Source organism: Triticum dicoccoides, chromosome 5A (genome assembly GCF_002162155.2).
Source record: "Triticum dicoccoides isolate Atlit2015 ecotype Zavitan chromosome 5A, WEW_v2.0, whole genome shotgun sequence".
Lineage (NCBI taxonomy): Eukaryota > Viridiplantae > Streptophyta > Magnoliopsida > Poales > Poaceae > Triticum > Triticum dicoccoides.
In genome coordinates this window covers 22,331,135-22,347,411 of record NC_041388.1, presented here as the reverse complement: position 1 = coordinate 22,347,411, position 16,277 = coordinate 22,331,135, and the positions used below count along the sequence as shown (strand labels likewise).

The following is a 16,277-nucleotide window of genomic DNA, read 5'->3' as shown; positions in this document are numbered from 1 at the left end:
TAGCTCTGCCATTGACGACCACCAACAGTAGGAGCACGCCGACTGCGCCAACACGGTTGCTTCCCTTGACACCAACATCAGGGCTCGAACAGGATCAGGATAGGACATGAAGAGTTGCGGGTGAGATGATATGAGGGAGGCGAGTAGCCACATGCATAGAGGTGGTGCACGGAAGGACTAAGGACATGATCGGCATAGCCATGACCACATCTCTCTCTCTCTCTCTCTCTCTCTCTCTCTCTCTCTCTCTCTCTCTCTCCGGCGTGAGAGTCGAAATAGGACACAACCCCTCCTCCAGACCCAGTTCAAGCAGGATGCACCGTTGCCGTACCCTCTCAACTCTTTGTTCGTCCCTCATCTCTATCTCATCAACGGCATCAGGAACATCAAGACTTGAGGAATATATTGATGATCAGGTAGTCCATAGGTGAGCCCGAAATATCTTTTCCCCTAAGAAATAGTATTTATTTTCAATATTTTTTTAAACAAATCTTTCCAATATTTCAGTCACACATCTTTTAAGTACTGTAACTACTAATGTATTCATAATTAAGATTAAGATATGGCAGGCTTAAACAGTAGCCAAGTAAATTGTACTATGCTAGCAGAGATCGACACCTAGCTCTACGCAGAAAAAGCAGAGACCGACACCTAGCTTTACGCAGAAAAGCAGAAGAGAAACATCACATCGTTTAAAAAAAAGCAGTAGCAACAAGCACTCAATCCCACCGACAATTCCTTTTCCACCACTCCACATCCATCACACCCAGCGCCACTTCTCCATGCCAGGAGCCCATACACAGCCCAGCCGCGCTGCAACAACGCCGCCGCCCGTACGCCGCCTCCCGCACCAACCGCGCCCGAGCAAGGAACTCCCCTCGACCCCCGGCGCCTGCAGCCCCTCCTCGCCTCCCCCCGTCCAGTCCGGCGACCGGCGCCATGGCCGGCTACCCACCCCCCCTGCAACTCCGGCCCGCTGCTCCGCTAACCTTCCCCCTCTCCATTCCCTTCCCTAACTCCCTCCTTCCCCCTCTCCATTCCCTTCCCTAACTCCCTCCCTCTGGATCTCTCCCTCACCTCTCACCCCCGTATCTTTTATGTACAGGGAGAATCACACCCGCGCCATGGATCTCCGACCCCGACGCTCAAGCTCCCGCCGTTGTTCAGCGGCAAATCCGCGCCGCCCCGCCTTCTCCGACCGTGTCGGGAGCCGTCGTCGGCTCGTCGCTGCCTGCTTCGTCTGGGCATGGAGACGACGAACACGAGGATCACCCGCGACGTCCAGCGCCAAGTCCAGCTCGATAGAGACCCTCTCTGCGCCACTGCGCACCGGTCCCGCTGCCCCCGTCACCCCAGCCATCCACCGGAGAGAGAGGGGCTCCCCACCACCACCCAGCGCAACTCCTCCACTTCTCCATCTAGCGCCCACGGCTCTGTTCCGCTTCCCTGAGGCAAGTCCGCGCCGGTGATGCATTGGCCTTGAGGGAGGCTCGTTTTATCTGATCTCTCTCTTATTCTCTTGATCAGCCATCTCTGCTTTGTTATCTGGCTTGTTGATTGTCTACTTTCGAACATATATAAATTTGTAGGATTCAATACAAAGCTGCGAGGTGGGACTAATAGTCAATTTAAAGACTGCTGATGTGGGGAAGGACTGATGCATCGGCGGGCGGGTGGGTTATTTCGTTTTTTCTCTCGTCAATACCGGTTGGAGTTGACTTATTATTGTACTGCGGGTTGAATACCCAAAATCGCCGGGGCTTTTATGCAAAAATGCCAATGACGTACGACCAGAAACAATGACTGCTTTATTAGTAGGTAAAGATTGTTCACATAAGACATTACAAAATCATACAACAGTAATACTAAAACCACCGTCTAGGCAACATTTATCGCTATTCCTAATCAGTTGATGAAAGGGCGCTGATACTCTGGGCCTAATACCAAACTGACCTCGCATTCAAACCTAACATCTAAGACCTGAGGTCCCAACCAGGACGTCTGTCAAGTATGGTGTACCCATTAGTCCGGCGCACTACTCAACCAGGACGCCTGTCGGGTATGAGGCCGCCGCAGCCACCTACTACCGATCCATCTTTAGTGTTGTACTGCTGCATCTACCTCGCCCGGTCTCGCTGCCGTCGACGCCACCATGACGCCAGACAGCTCCACCGCCCTGCGCTCGTCCATCCAGCCGCATCCGTCATCGATATGCAGCTGCACCATGCCGCCAAAACTTGTCGTCATCTATGCGGTAGATACAACGCCGCACCACCTGGCAACCTCCACACCGTCGCCACTGCTGGAGGTACTCGGAGCCCACCATCCACAGCATCTCTCCCCCGAACAACAAGTCCTCCCAAGATAGCGCCTGCATGGAGGATACGACGCACGGACGTCGCCGCCGCCCAATCCAGACTGAATTTTGCACTTTCGTCCAGGAGGGGTTCGGAAGTGGATAGGAGAGAACTCGGCTTCACCTCCACGGAGGGTAACGACGTCGAGTGACGTCGCCGATGCCGGGCCGGCCTAGCCGACCAAAGTTTGCTCCGGTCCCCATCCTATGCCACCAAACCTCCATTTGCTCCGGATCCAGCAACGAGCCACGATCCAAAACCTGCGAAGATGCAAGAGCCATGGAACTCGACCCGCCATGAGGATCGAGAAGAACCCGTTGTAGATCTCCAGACACCGAAACCAGCGGTCCGATGTGGCCAGGACGACCATCACCACCCCACGACGGCCGACGGAGTCCGAAGACAGGATCCAGATGGATCCGATCAGGATCCGGCGGCACCCGTGACCACCGGGCAGGCCCAATGCAACCACCACCTCGCGACACGCAGGCCGCTGCCACCGCGCCGCACACAACGCCGCCGGGAGACCCGCCCGCCGCGCCGCCGAACCCCACATTCGCCCGACGCCCTCTCGACCCCGTTGTCCTGCGCCAGCCAAGACGAGAAGGATGGGGAGAATCCCCTCCGCCGCCCAGCCGGCCAGGCTTCGTCCGGCGGCGCTACGGACGGCGGCGAGGAGGGAGAGGGGCGGAGGAGGCGCGAGATGCGGCGGCTAGGGTTTCCCTTCAGCTTAATCTATGCGCATCTTTCTCTAAAAAAACCTGTACGCCATCATAAATAGAAAGGTGCATTAGTTTTTCTTCAAGTCAAACTCAAACTGACCACGTTTTCCTTCAACTCAAACTTAAACTGACCAAGTTTTTTAATTAATAAAATACATGTTATGACGGATCAAAAATTATATAAATTCATAAAATATATTTTTATTCATTGTTTATTTTATATTACAATGTTAATATTTTCTTCTATAATCTTTGTCAAACATACATGACTTTTATAAAAATTGATGTAATACCGATTAGAGGGAGTATGTTCAAATATATCTAACCTGACAACTTACCCTTTGATGAGTCGCACAACTATTTCACATCTAAGACCGTTTTGGTTTTGCTTACGTGACGGCGCATACAAAAAGGGTTGTTTTAGCCACATACGCGAATGATATGATCACACGTCAGAAAGAATAGAGAAAATCAAACCCCCCAAAACATATGCAAATGTTAAAACCTTATGATCATATTATTTAAATCTAAAATCTGATTAAAAATAAAATACAAAGTATCCCAAGATATATGGGGAAGTTGGAATTTAAGAATTCCCAATTTGACAAAAGAGATGATGACTAAATTTAAAGAAACATATAATTTTAATTTTAAAAAACGAACGCAAGAAAATAGGGAAATTGTAAGTGATACTATTAGGAAAACTATTTTTTAAACAAAAGAATGGCAAGCGGGAGCCTTGGCGCAGTGGTAAAGCTGCTGCCTTGTGACCAGCCTTGGCGCAGTGGTAAAGCTGCTGCCTTGTGACCATGAGGTCATGGGTTCAAGTCCTGGAAACAGCCTCTTACAGAAATGTAGGAAAAGGCTGCGTACTATAGACCCAAAGTGGTCGGACCCTTCCCTGAACCCTGCGCAAGCGGGAGCTACATGCAGCAGGTTGCCCTTTTTTTTAAAAAGAATGGCAAAGTAGTACAATTTAAAAAAAAACGAAAGCAAGAAAATAGGGAAATTGTAAGTGATATTATTAGAAAAACTAAACGAAAGCAAGAAGATAGAGAAGTGGTAAGTGATATTATTAGAAAAACTAAAATTGTACTACTTGTTTTAGCCACAAGTTGGGAAATAGGAATTTAAGAATCTCAAATTTGACAAAAGAGATGGCGACTAAAACTTCAATAATCATATTGTTAAATTTGAAAATTGGAAACAGAAAATACAGTATGGAAATTCTAAAAATGATATTATTAATATCTAAAAAAACTGAAAAAGAAGGAATGACAAATTAGTGCGAGAGACATGGGGGACGAATTTAAGAATCTCAGACCTGATAAATAATTGGGCAGAGCATGCGACATTTCAAAAAAAAAGTGGGGAATGTAGAGGCTAAGCAAGTAAAATCTATGGCATGATCTATATATTGAGAAAAGATCAACAAAGGGATCTGCTGGACAAGGTCCACGTACACAGCTGCTGCAAAAGCAAGCAAGCAAGCACTTTTACATGGTAAACTGCCATAACTGATTGAGACATCATGCACAAACTGAGACCTATTCTTATGGCTCAACTAACTAGCTTGCTGCTGTATTCACAAGGTAAACAGCGATTCTGACACCATCTGGTTTGAGTTGGGTTGACACTTGACAGCTCATCATCGGTTGCAAAGGGCTGGAAGGAAAGGATCATCGATCATCTGCCGGAGATTGGCGGGCCGCCATACCGGACGCTGCACATCTTCAGATCCTTCGGCATCTCGACCTCTTTCAGCCACGCGAGACGCCGGCCTTCTTGCTCGTCGCCGATGGGCTCATTGCTGGTCACTGTCAGCAGAAGAGGAGACAAGTTTAGTTAACCTTCAGATTACAGTAGAAACATCGATGATCATGTGATTACCGACCAATGTTCAAGACCTAGTGGAGCCTAAATATCTTTGGGGTGAAGCTACATTACTTTAATACTGTTCTAAAATATGGATGCCTCTCGCCTAGTGCCCTTTAGAACATGGTTTTGCACAAGTGGTTTCGACATCCCGTGCTTCTGAAACCCACGTACGGGGGCGCAAAACCGTGTGCTTGCTTGCACTATTAATTAAGGAGTGTATGATAAACAAAGCTACCTGAAAGCTCCAGGTTGTTACTTAACTAAAAGACCTCTTTCTCCATTCAGTGGGCTGCTTACAAGGCAAACTACTGTTTTGATGATGCAACATATAATATCTATGTTGCAAGTTGCAACTTGCTATTGATGCCTAACCATACTTCTTAGTTAATTCTCTCGCTTGCTGTCGGTAAAAAGGATGCATAAAGTATTCACTGTGATCACTCAAACCAAACCCCCAAATAGGAGGATATGAGCTCAAGCATTTTCGGTGCTAGTTTACAGTTGCAGGCTACACACACTGTCAAAATTCAGAACTAGTAGCAAGTCCATCTCCATAATGTATCTAGATTAGATTTTTGAGATCAGAATTGTCAACTTACTGCGATGCTCAGAGTATGGAATGTCCGTGTAGTACGTGCAGTCTCGGTCCTCTTCGATGGAGTAAGGGGGGCCAAGGATGTCAAGGAACGCAGATGGCGCGACGGCCCTGAACCGGTGCATGTTGCCTCCCGCCGTCGGGAACAGGACCGACGTGTCGCACGGCGCTGTGAAAACATCGTCCACGACTAGTTGTGCCAGTCTCACTGCAATCAAGGAAGTCTAAACGTTATAGCACATTTGTGTCGCCAGGCATACCGGGGAGCAGAAGCAGGGGATCTGGTGACAATTGTAGTAGAAATGGGTGGGAAGCTCACATTTACCGTCAGGCGACGAAGCGCCACTCTCATTAGCCGGATCATCAGGATCAGCCCAGTCATATGACTTTGCGTGCATCGATCCGATGAGCAGCTTGTTGAACACCGTCATACCGGGGTGGTTGTGCAGAGGGATGACCGCATTCGTCGGCAAGAAGAAGAGAACCATCTGCCGAGCAACAAAAGAAGGAAATGTCAGCAACTAGTTCCCTTGGGGTATATATATATATATATATATATATGATCCACACACTGTTTTTTACGCTGCACTTACGGAAAATTTCTCAGATTTGTATATGGTGGTGTGTGTGATGGTGGGGGTCCCTTCGGTTGCCGCCTCTCTATTCCTGAAGAAGGGCATGTTTGAGCTTAGGCCGACGTCCTCTGGTCTCATTTTGTCTGCAAACATCACCGCCGGCAGCCAAAATTCAGTTGTGGTAAAATTCAACCAGTAGACGACATCATCAGCATTTTGTGCAGTTAAGACATTCCCATTTCTGAATCCCCTGAATTTCAACTATGTCTCTATTTGCATGCTCAAATTAAACATATTTTTGTAGAAAAATCAAAATTAAACATCTTCGGTATGCAGAGAACAATGGTAGACACTAATTGTCAAGTAAAATCCAGTAAATTCTGAACGTACATGGCATCCAAGACATGTAAAACTATTTTGGATATACAAAAGCAAGATGCGAACTTTTAACGGGTCACTCCATGCACCAAATTAAATTTCAGGGTCCTGATTGGCTGATTGTGCATGTAGTAGCTACTAGTAGTAGTATCTGCATACAGGTAGATGTGTGGTGGTTGGTAAGCGTACCGAGCATGGCGCGGAGCAGGGCGACCTCGGCGGGCTTGGGCACGGTGCCGGGGCCCTTGAAGACGGCGCGGCAGGCCTGGAAGAGCCGCTGGATGGCGGTCGGCCTCCTGTCGCGCCGCGGCCTCCTTCCTGCCGCCGCCGCCGCCGCGGTCTTGACGGCCAGCACCCGCCTCCTCTTGGCCGGCGGCACGGTCTGCGCGGCCTCCGCCGCACCAACCTCCACCACCCCGGGCCCGAGCTCCACCATCCCCGCTCCCATGGCAGTAGGCAGCTCCAAAAGGATAACAGAAGACGCAAAGAAACGCGCTGGATCGTGGCAGAGAGAGGGAGGGATGAATCAACCGAGCTGGTGGGGACGAAGGGGCAACAGGAGAGGCGGGGATATATGCGGGAGGTCAGCGAGGGCGGACGGGGCAAAACCAGGTGCCGCCCGACGGTGGGTTGACGGTGGAGGCGACACGACAGGACGGGCGAGGAGGAAACCAGGGGGGGATAGCAAATCCAACCCAGGCGGCCGCTTTCGGCGGTCGCCCTCGGCAGCTGCTTCTTTCTTTTCTTCTACGCCGGTCTAGAGAGAGAAAGCGCACGCAGATGGATAGAGATCTAGAGAGAGGGTATGGGGTGGTGGCGTGGCGCCCGCCATTTCGGGGAAGCGGAAAGCAAAACCGGCTGCTGCACTGCAGCGGAAGGAACCCACGGTTTGCCTTGTCGCCCCTCGGAAAACTGTGGGGGGGTCACGTGCGGGGGAGCTCGCACTCTCACCCACTCACTCTCTGACTCCGATCCGCTGTCGAGCGAGCCTCTCCGCTGGATTCGCTTAATCTGGCAGAAAAGGTAGATTACGTAGGCCCCTTTTCTTTTAGGCCTTTCCCAAAGGGACGAGCCAGATATTTCGAGCTGCCGCGAGTCCACGCCTCCAAGTGCAGTGAGGAAAAAAAAATGCTTTTACCTCCTTTCACAGATGTTCTGACTTTTTAATCGAATGTATATAGACAAGTTCTGGTGCGCTTGTTTACTTATTTTAGTCCATATGTATTTTATATTTATAAAATATTCAAAATATACTATATTTGTGAACAAAGAGAGTTTTCTTTTTTGAATGCCAAAAAATTGCTGATGTTTTCCACGGGGTTATCCGAACGAATGTTCCTTATAAAAAGGCCTTATTTGAGTGAGACGCCGTAAAAGGTGTTGCCTCGAAAATCACTTCCGGCAAACACTCAGGAATTGCTATGTTGTTCCTTTAGCGATTGTCATGCTATAACGAATGGACAATGCTTCGGTGCACTAAGGCACCTGCCTTTGTGTCTATGACATGTGGACCCAACAGATGGCTGGTCCACATGTCAGTGACCCAAAGGCAGGTGCCTTTAAGGCACCGAAGCTGCGTCTATGATGGATATATTAGTCATGCTATTGTAGAAAGATCTATCGTGCTGAGAAACCACTTTCAGCAAGCGCTCAGGTTGCCATGGGGAGCAAACACGGATCTGATCAGTGGGGTGCATGAGAGAGAACAGTGATTAACACGTATGTCGCTTTAAGATTCACACATAGTAATTGGATGCACCTGATAATGTTCCCTAGGAAACCACTCCTTGGGAACGTCAGCTCTATAGCTTTTTCGATATTTTCGACCAAATCCATTTTCAAATCTGGTGGTGCAGAGTAGAATTAAAGTTTTATTTTTTACGTTCGAGTACAATCTAGATCTGAATCCGAGTCCAAGTCGGAATCCGGTTGTTAGGATATGGTATTGCTAATGTGAGATAATCACTTTTTAGCTGGATAATACGATCTTGTAAAATATGGTTATATGATTTATTGGTATAATTGTAAATATTAACTAGCAATACGTGCATGTCATCTTCACGTATGAGATGGGACAGATGTTTGCTAGTGGTTTATTTAGATTGTTTTACTACCTTCCTAATGTTTTTTATGTGTGCTTCATGCATGCAAGTATTAATGGTTGCTTATTATTTATGCATAATTGGCTACCATGCTTGCTATATATATATATATATATATATATATATATATATATATATATATATATATATATATATATGCCTAATTTGACATAATCTGGTATTCCAATATGTGTTTGTCTGTTATCCGTCTTACATCCAGGTCTGAAAAAGTATATAAAATAGAACATCGTTTGAGTACTATCGGACCAAATCCGCTCCGGTTTCACTCGTAGTTATTCCCCCGTTGCAAAATAAAGTGTGAGTGGACATTGATCAAGTTCATGAAAACAAATCTTCGTATGTAATGCCAAATAAAAAAACTATTTTACCACTTAGGCATAGATCTCTCTCTCTCTCTCTCTCTCTCTCTACACACACACACGCACACGCACACCAGCCTCGAGCCCCCGAGTGAGATCAACGACCTTCGTCCCCTCTCCACTTGTCATCCCAAGTCCCAACTACAGTCGCCCTTGCCTCACATTTCATGTCGTTGTTGTAGCTAGAATGCCATAAATATACCCTAGAGGCGGGGAGAGATGCTCTCTAATCCGCTGGTCGTCAATGTCGAGCCTCTACTTAATTCACATACTTTATTCATTAATTACTATTTTGAGTAGTTTTGCCTAGTTTATGAAATGGTATATTACCTTGGCCCCTTTTGTTTGAGCCTTTGGGGTGTTTTTTTACATGAAAAGAATAAACATCCTAGATAAACAAGATATTTCGATCTTCCGCGAGTCCATAGCTCGAAGCGGCCTTTGGTTATACAAAGTGATTAGGATAGTCTTTCTTTATCAAAAGCTTCAACTCCGGTGGTATAGAATATAGTAAGGAATTTTCGACTTTTAAAGAAAATCTATATGCACTATACTATCGAACTGGGGGAGTGCTGTTTAAATATAAATATGTAGCATTGTAGCCGTATGTCATCTGTCCCGCTTCCGAATCTAATCTTTATCCGACCGTATCCACTCATGTTCCACACCCATAGTACACTCCCTCTGATCTAGAATATGCCCTACATGGGGACAATTATATTTCTTTTGTACTATTCGTGTATTTTTCTTCTTTTGAGGGATTTGTATTCGTGTATTAGTGGTGTTACTTTTGAATATCATGTTCGACATAGGTAGGCAAGTACATGACTTGTTCCTAAAAGTTTGCATTGTTCCCGGAAGCCCTGAACAGTGAACATCTATTCGGCTCCGAACTGTATTCGCTTAATTCTTGCAAGTCTACTATGCAAAATTCAGCTTAAGAGTGGTAGACTTGGGTCCAACATAACTTAGGCGGAGGGAAAAGAAAGAAAAAGAAAATGATTTCAGTTGATGATGTTGAGAACACCACGAGTTTCAAGCAAGATCCCAAACATTTTAAACTCTATGAATAAATTATTACTGGTACATTCTTTCCCCACCAGATGACAAAATATTATTACATCACAGTGAATTTTTCTTCCATCTGTTTGAACAAAATTGTAAAGTCAAGAAATAAGATTTTCCTCCATGAACCAAAGACAGTAGCATATTTCTTTAGTACAGGAGTAGATTTACAAATTATTATGTAGAAGTGGAACAGTATAAATATTAATAAATTGTTTAGAAAGAACAACTTTGTAAAGTCGACCGAGGTCAACTACTAAGGTGTGAGTGTGAACAAGGCCAAGGACTTGTCGCTCTCGGTAGACAACCAAGACAAGGACATGTACGGCACATCGATGCTTTCTAGGTAGCTTTATGAAAGTTAACATCACTGCCTAATCCCATCGATTCTAGACCATGTAATGCGCTGTACTGGTGTACTGTAAGCATGTAGCTACAGCGTCACCCCCTTGCATAGTCTGCAATTCATGTACTCCCTCCGTTCTAAAATAGATGACTCAACTTTGTATTAACTTTAGTACAAAGTTAATATAAAATTGGGTCATCTATTTTGGAACAGAGGACTGACAACATGTACCATGAGTCTGCAACCATGGTCCATGGGGATTGGGGAGCTACTCCCTCCTTTCCGGTTTATAGGGCTCAATTCAAAAATCTCATTAACCAAGGTAGATGATGAGTGATGGAATACTTTTTGTAGTTTGCAAAAGCACCTAACTAGTGCTCTTGTTTTCCTCAAAAAATTATGTTTACCAATGTATTAATTGCAATGCATGCATGCATAAAGTACATGCATTGGTCAATTTTCTTTTAATATTTGCATGCAATGATTTAATGCACCTTGGAATCTGAACATGTAATAGGGAAGAACCATATTGAGCCTTATAAAATAGAAAAACTGAAATTTTGAGATAAGCCCTATAAACCGGAAAGGAGGGAGTACTGCTCAAGCTGCTGCAGCACCGACGCGACCATATGCATGGAGCCAGTGACGCAGATGAGGCCACCCCGAGCAGCGCCGCCTCCGACTGCCCGGCGCAGCAGCCGGGAGGCGGCCTTCATCAGGTCGAGCGAGAACGGCGCGGCTCCGCACCCGATCAACATCGGCGCGGGCTTGTCTGTGCCAGCGGCGGGTGCCAGGTGGTCGATATTTACGTTTGGGGCTTTGTTGCCAGCGATGGCCCCGATATCCACACACTCGATGCCCTGGCCAAGCGCGGCGCCTGTCCAGATGTCTCTCAGTGATGAAGCCGGCATGGAGCGAGCAGTCCCTCCCGCGATCCCCGTCTCCGTCAGCAGCACCACGTCGGGCCTTCTGCCTGAGAGTGATCAGGGAGGTTGAGAAAAACTAGTGTGACGTTCTTCGCTCTGAACTATCCAGCTATGAGACGCTCAAATCACAGAGGGGTAGAGTTAATGAAGTATCTTGCCTGAGAGAAGTTGTGCAGCGAATGCGAGGTGCTCTTTGTCGCTGGCCATTCCAACGATGACGGCCACAGACCCTTCGGGTTCGACGGTTTTTATCACGTCTGACAGTGCCTTTGCAGACGCCTCGGTATGGGCTGGAAGATGATTGGAACATCAGATGGTATCTTTGGCTAAGGCAACAGTGAAGGGAAATAAAGCAGCAAGGGCAGGTGGTTATCAGGCAAAACCTCCATCGATTAGAATGGTGGATGCTCCGTCGAGCCCAAGAACCGAAGCTTCATCTTGTGTCAGGAATTGGCTTCTCCCGGGCAGTTGTGTCTTCTCTAAACCAGCTCGGATAGATGCATCGGATACATTCCATCCTTAACTTCCCAAATTCATGGATACGAGAGAAAATACGTCACATTTGTGCAGATTTTTTTTTTGAAAGAAACAGATTTGTGCAGATTAAGCAATGTGTATGATAATGTGAAAAAGGAACTGAAAGAAAAGCAAATATTCAGTCCTCCAGCACTAGTCTCATCCAGAAGCAGCAATACAACGAAGATTCAAAATAAAGACCATACTGATACTGGAGTAACTGTACTTTAATGAATGGAAGTGGATTGAGACGGACCGTCATCAAACAACACGAAAGGACATGCTTCCTTACCTAGCTCACGGAGACATAGAGCTGTGCAAGAAGCCGTGACAGCATTCTGACGCTGATGGCCTCCCAGCAGCTGGAGTTTTACATCATGCAATTCCACAGACTGCACAATATAAATTTGCGCCTGTCATTTAGAGGACTTGAAAAGCAGAGGGGAAAGCTCTATACTCTGTTAATTTCAGATGAAAGTAGATAAGGTCAGTTTCTACCAATGGCATATTGCCTGAAATCTTCACGACAATGTCACAGCTTTGATAAGGTTTTGCATAGTCTCGTCCAATGCATCTTGTGATGCTCCTGACACCAGTATCACAAGCAGATATGACAGGAGATTGTGTCAAGAACGCTCTATCCCGAATTATTTGCTCGATGTCTGTTGAAAATGGACCACCAATGACAACCTGGAATAATGTTTGATATTCAGGTTACAAACTCCACCATTATCAGAAGTTACACTTGTACAAGGATAATACTATACGGCCTGAAGGTTAAAAATCACCAGATAATAATTAAGGAAAAGTAGGTCTCCAATTTTACCGAAGAAACACAAGATGATGCCTAGTAAAATAGTGATGAACTACCATGGACATGGAACAGCAAGTAGAACATGACGTGCCAACCATTTCTTTGAGGGAAAAGAACACTACAGTGGACAGCTATCTGAATAATAATCTGGAATTACAAGCAAGAAAAAGGGCTGGTGAAAATGAAAAGGAATAAAGATGAGAGAACAACTTAACTGGTCGTCCTTCCTTGATAATTCCAGACTTTGCCACTGCTATGCTTTGGAGGGAACCACCCAAAGCAGCCAAATGTTCTTTCCCAACTGTTGATATGACTGCTGCAGCTAGTTCACTATTTCGTATGACATTTGTGGCATCTCTAGCTCCCCCAAGGCCTGCCTAGGCAATCAATAAACAAACAAGTTACTATTTAGTCACTGTAAGTGATATAACTTATAACTCAAAGATCGTTTTTCAACACTAGAGGCTGAAATACTTGAGATCAGTGCTATAAAAAATGACAAAGGATTAACCACCTCATAAAGATGGCTACATTCTGTCATTCATATATTTCATTTCTGAGTAACACGTTGCATTAAGTACCAGATTAGTGGACCTATTTTTCCGTCTCCGTATTCTAATATTTCTTAAATATACAAGACTTAGTGGACTGTCCAAAGCAGTAGATCAGAGGTGGACAAAAGACAACTGATCCACCGCACAATTACAAGGCAAGTTTCACCATTCATATAACATTTTTCCAGCAGTTCAGTACAATAGGTGCATTCTTGTAACTAAACTTCCAAGTCAGTACAAAAGTCCATACATGTTAGAAAACTTCAGTTAAACAGGTGCATTTTTGTGAGTGAATTTCCATGTGAGTACAAAAGTCCATACATGTTAGAAAACTTCTCTAGTAACAAAGATATGAGTCTACTCCACCCTTGAAACTTACAGAAACATGTAAACACAAACTGTAGTTTTAATTGAACAACAGTAACAGTGCCAGTATTACACAACTTACTTCAACAATGGCAACATCAACATTTTCTCGTGAGAATAGGAGAAATGAAAGAGCAGTAAAAACCTGCAAAATAGCAAGTATATTTTAAGTGCATGATCATCAGAAGTCAAGTAACAACAGATAAATATTAATGCCTACAGTGATTGCCTTAAAAAATGCCTACAGGGTTTTTATTGTGGTTAGATGTGCACAATGCCACAATGCAGGGCATTTGATCATAATCGGTTGTGTAAGAAATTTGCTATCAACTAGAGATGAATTGTTGGCAGACATTAACAAGTGGAAGTAACTCTTATGCAGTATGACAGAATCAAGGCAGCCAAAAAGAGCAGGGCTGTCCATCTATTCTTGCTTATTACATGCATCACCAAATTTCACCTGGATCAGCAGCATATAATGTCTACGTGTTCTTGCTTGTTACAGAGAGTTCAGGTGTAGAATTAATATTTAGACTATAATGGCTTTGCCAATATGCATAGAAAAATTTAGATGGCATAATTTAGAACAGTAAAAATGGCATCACAGCCTGTAATGTTCAAAGCAGTAAGGTGAGATGCAAACTAATGAAGGAATCAGGCCGTATTGTCTATGCTATTTTTCTTGCCATGCTTATCATTTATTGCTATTGTAGGCTCTCATTCGGGGACAGCAAAAAAGATCTGGGTATATATCATCATCATTTTATTAAGGGTTCCTTTTATTAAAGCAAAAAACCAACTAAATCTGCTACTTAAAAATAACTATAAAAAATAAACCTCAAAGTGTGTCAGGGATCCATTTTCTGACTCGATTGATTCATCGATAGCTTCCTTGGCCAGATCGAAAAGATCCCTCAACGACGCAGCTGAAACAGGGCCTCCATGTTGTCCAACAGAAATGCGCTCTCGGATTGTTAGAAGGTGTGGACTGCATAGACAACAGCACCATTGAATTCCCTTGATTGTGTGGTCTAATACGTTACTACCAAATGGATTAAAGGATACATGGAGCTTGGTGATATGGTGGAATACCTGGAATAACAGCCCACATTGTATCCTTGCTCCCTCATGATATTAGACAGGAACGCGGCAGTCGAACCTTTCCCCTTGGTGCCGGCGATATGGACAGACTACAAACGAAATCACTCAGATTAATACTTCCATTCTTCACTATTTATCCTTGCAAACAAATCTACTCCCCAGTCACAATCACTACGAACACAATGACTGTCTATTACTGGCCACGCTTGACGCATCCCAAGCAGAATCACAGGTTATCAGCCAACTCACCGGGTAGTGGGTGTGGGGGTCGCCGAGGCGGCGGAGGAGGCGGCGCATGCGGCCGAGGTCGAAGCCGTCGTCGGAGTCGGTCCCGGCGCCGCGCGGCACGCCGGAACGCTCGTAGTTGCGGAGCATGTCCATGTACTCGAGGAACCCCCCGAGCTGCGCCTCTTCGCCTCCTCCGGCCATCGCGGATACGCCGCGGCGGCGGCGGCTGCTGCTAGCCCGCAGTAGGCCGCCAAACCAGCGGAGGGAGACTGGGAAGCGGGCGACCATGCGGCACGGGCCCGCCGCGACGGCGGGCGGTCGAATGGACGCGGCCGTGGCGCCGGAGGGGTGGCTGCGCTCCTTGGCGCCCACCGTTGCCGCGTTGGAGGAGCAGCACCTCAGCCCCTTCCTCTCCGGCGCGGCGCCGTCGTCCCCGAGAGTCCGGTCCGGGTGCGATTGCAAGGGCAGGAATGTGGCCTCGCGGGCGCGGTGTGCGGAGGGGGCGGCGACTGACGTGGTACTGGGGAAGCAGCAGCAGGGCTGCGTGTGGGGGAGCGGGAGGGCGCCTCCGGAGGGGAACAGCCGGCGAGCCGCCGGGACTTAGGAAGTAGGGGATCAGAGAGATGAGAGATGGGTGTACAAGGGGTATTTTGGTCCTTGTCCTGTTTAGCTCAAATCTGAATCTGAAGAAAAACTTGCCAGAATGAGTTTTGATGGGCAAAACCTCGCTATTTTTTTAAATAATACAATACATTTTTTCATAAATTTGAGAAATAATGCACGGTTTTGAAATTTTGCAAAAATAATACAGCATAAGCTTATGCGAAGCCGATTGGGACTAATTGCCCACGGCGAAACCAATTGGATTCCAATCGGCTTTAGTAAAGCCGACTGGAACTAGTCGGCGTTGGTAAAGCCGGCTGGAACTAATTGGTTTCGCCGAAACCAATTAGTAGTTATTGGCATTGGCAAACTTGACAGCTGCATGTGCCCACATTATATATATAGTTGCATTTCAATTTCATATTGCAGTCTCGTATTCCAGATTCCAAATATAAAAAATGACCAAATTATAGTTTAAAAGATATTAAAAACACAAAGAAAATTAATGCTACAGTTTTTCATGTGAGAGGGATGGAGAATCGCAGTCTCTGGCACAAAAGGTGATGGGAGCCAGGCCGGCCCGGGCCTGGCACGGCCCGGCCCGCCGTGGCACGTTTAATAGTCGGGTCGTGCCGTGCCGGCCCACAGGCGTCCTTCCTTGGCCTAGGCACGACCTGATTATTAAACGGATAGACCCGTGGCATGTTTAGCACGCTTTATTGGGCCACTTATTTTTTTAGCCTATTGGGCTGTATTTAAGGCCTATTGAGC

The 16,277-nt window shown here is 46.1% G+C and overlaps 2 protein-coding genes across 4 annotated transcripts; both read right to left on the bottom strand.

The window, feature by feature from the left end:
* Positions 1 to 4,463: 4,463 nt before the first annotated feature.
* Positions 4,464 to 7,268, bottom strand: LOC119298868 (plant cysteine oxidase 2-like). The gene is made up of 5 exons (XM_037576171.1): positions 6,695 to 7,268; positions 6,146 to 6,270; positions 5,872 to 6,040; positions 5,557 to 5,760; positions 4,464 to 4,896 (listed from the first exon to the last, which is right to left on the bottom strand). Exons 1-5 carry the CDS (start codon positions 6,951 to 6,953, stop codon positions 4,766 to 4,768), a joined length of 888 nt encoding a protein of 295 aa, XP_037432068.1. The 5' UTR covers positions 6,954 to 7,268; the 3' UTR covers positions 4,464 to 4,765.
* A 2,823-nt stretch (positions 7,269 to 10,091) lies between these two features.
* On the bottom strand, positions 10,092 to 15,526 carry LOC119298867 (dihydrofolate synthetase-like). Of its 3 annotated transcripts, none has more exons than XM_037576169.1 (11): positions 14,925 to 15,526; positions 14,667 to 14,764; positions 14,412 to 14,562; positions 13,657 to 13,719; positions 12,870 to 13,031; positions 12,339 to 12,530; positions 12,133 to 12,232; positions 11,708 to 11,842; positions 11,483 to 11,614; positions 10,991 to 11,371; positions 10,092 to 10,668 (listed from the first exon to the last, which is right to left on the bottom strand). In XM_037576169.1, coding segments are annotated over exons 1-11 (1,683 nt in total). In that variant the 5' UTR covers positions 15,192 to 15,526; the 3' UTR covers positions 10,092 to 10,666. The 3 variants fall into 3 exon arrangements, with proteins under 3 accessions (XP_037432066.1, XP_037432067.1, XP_037432064.1); XM_037576170.1 differs by having other exon boundaries at positions 10,092 to 10,673; positions 10,999 to 11,371; XM_037576167.1 differs by lacking the exon at positions 10,092 to 10,668 and having other exon boundaries at positions 10,900 to 11,371.
* Positions 15,527 to 16,277: the final 751 nt, after the last annotated feature.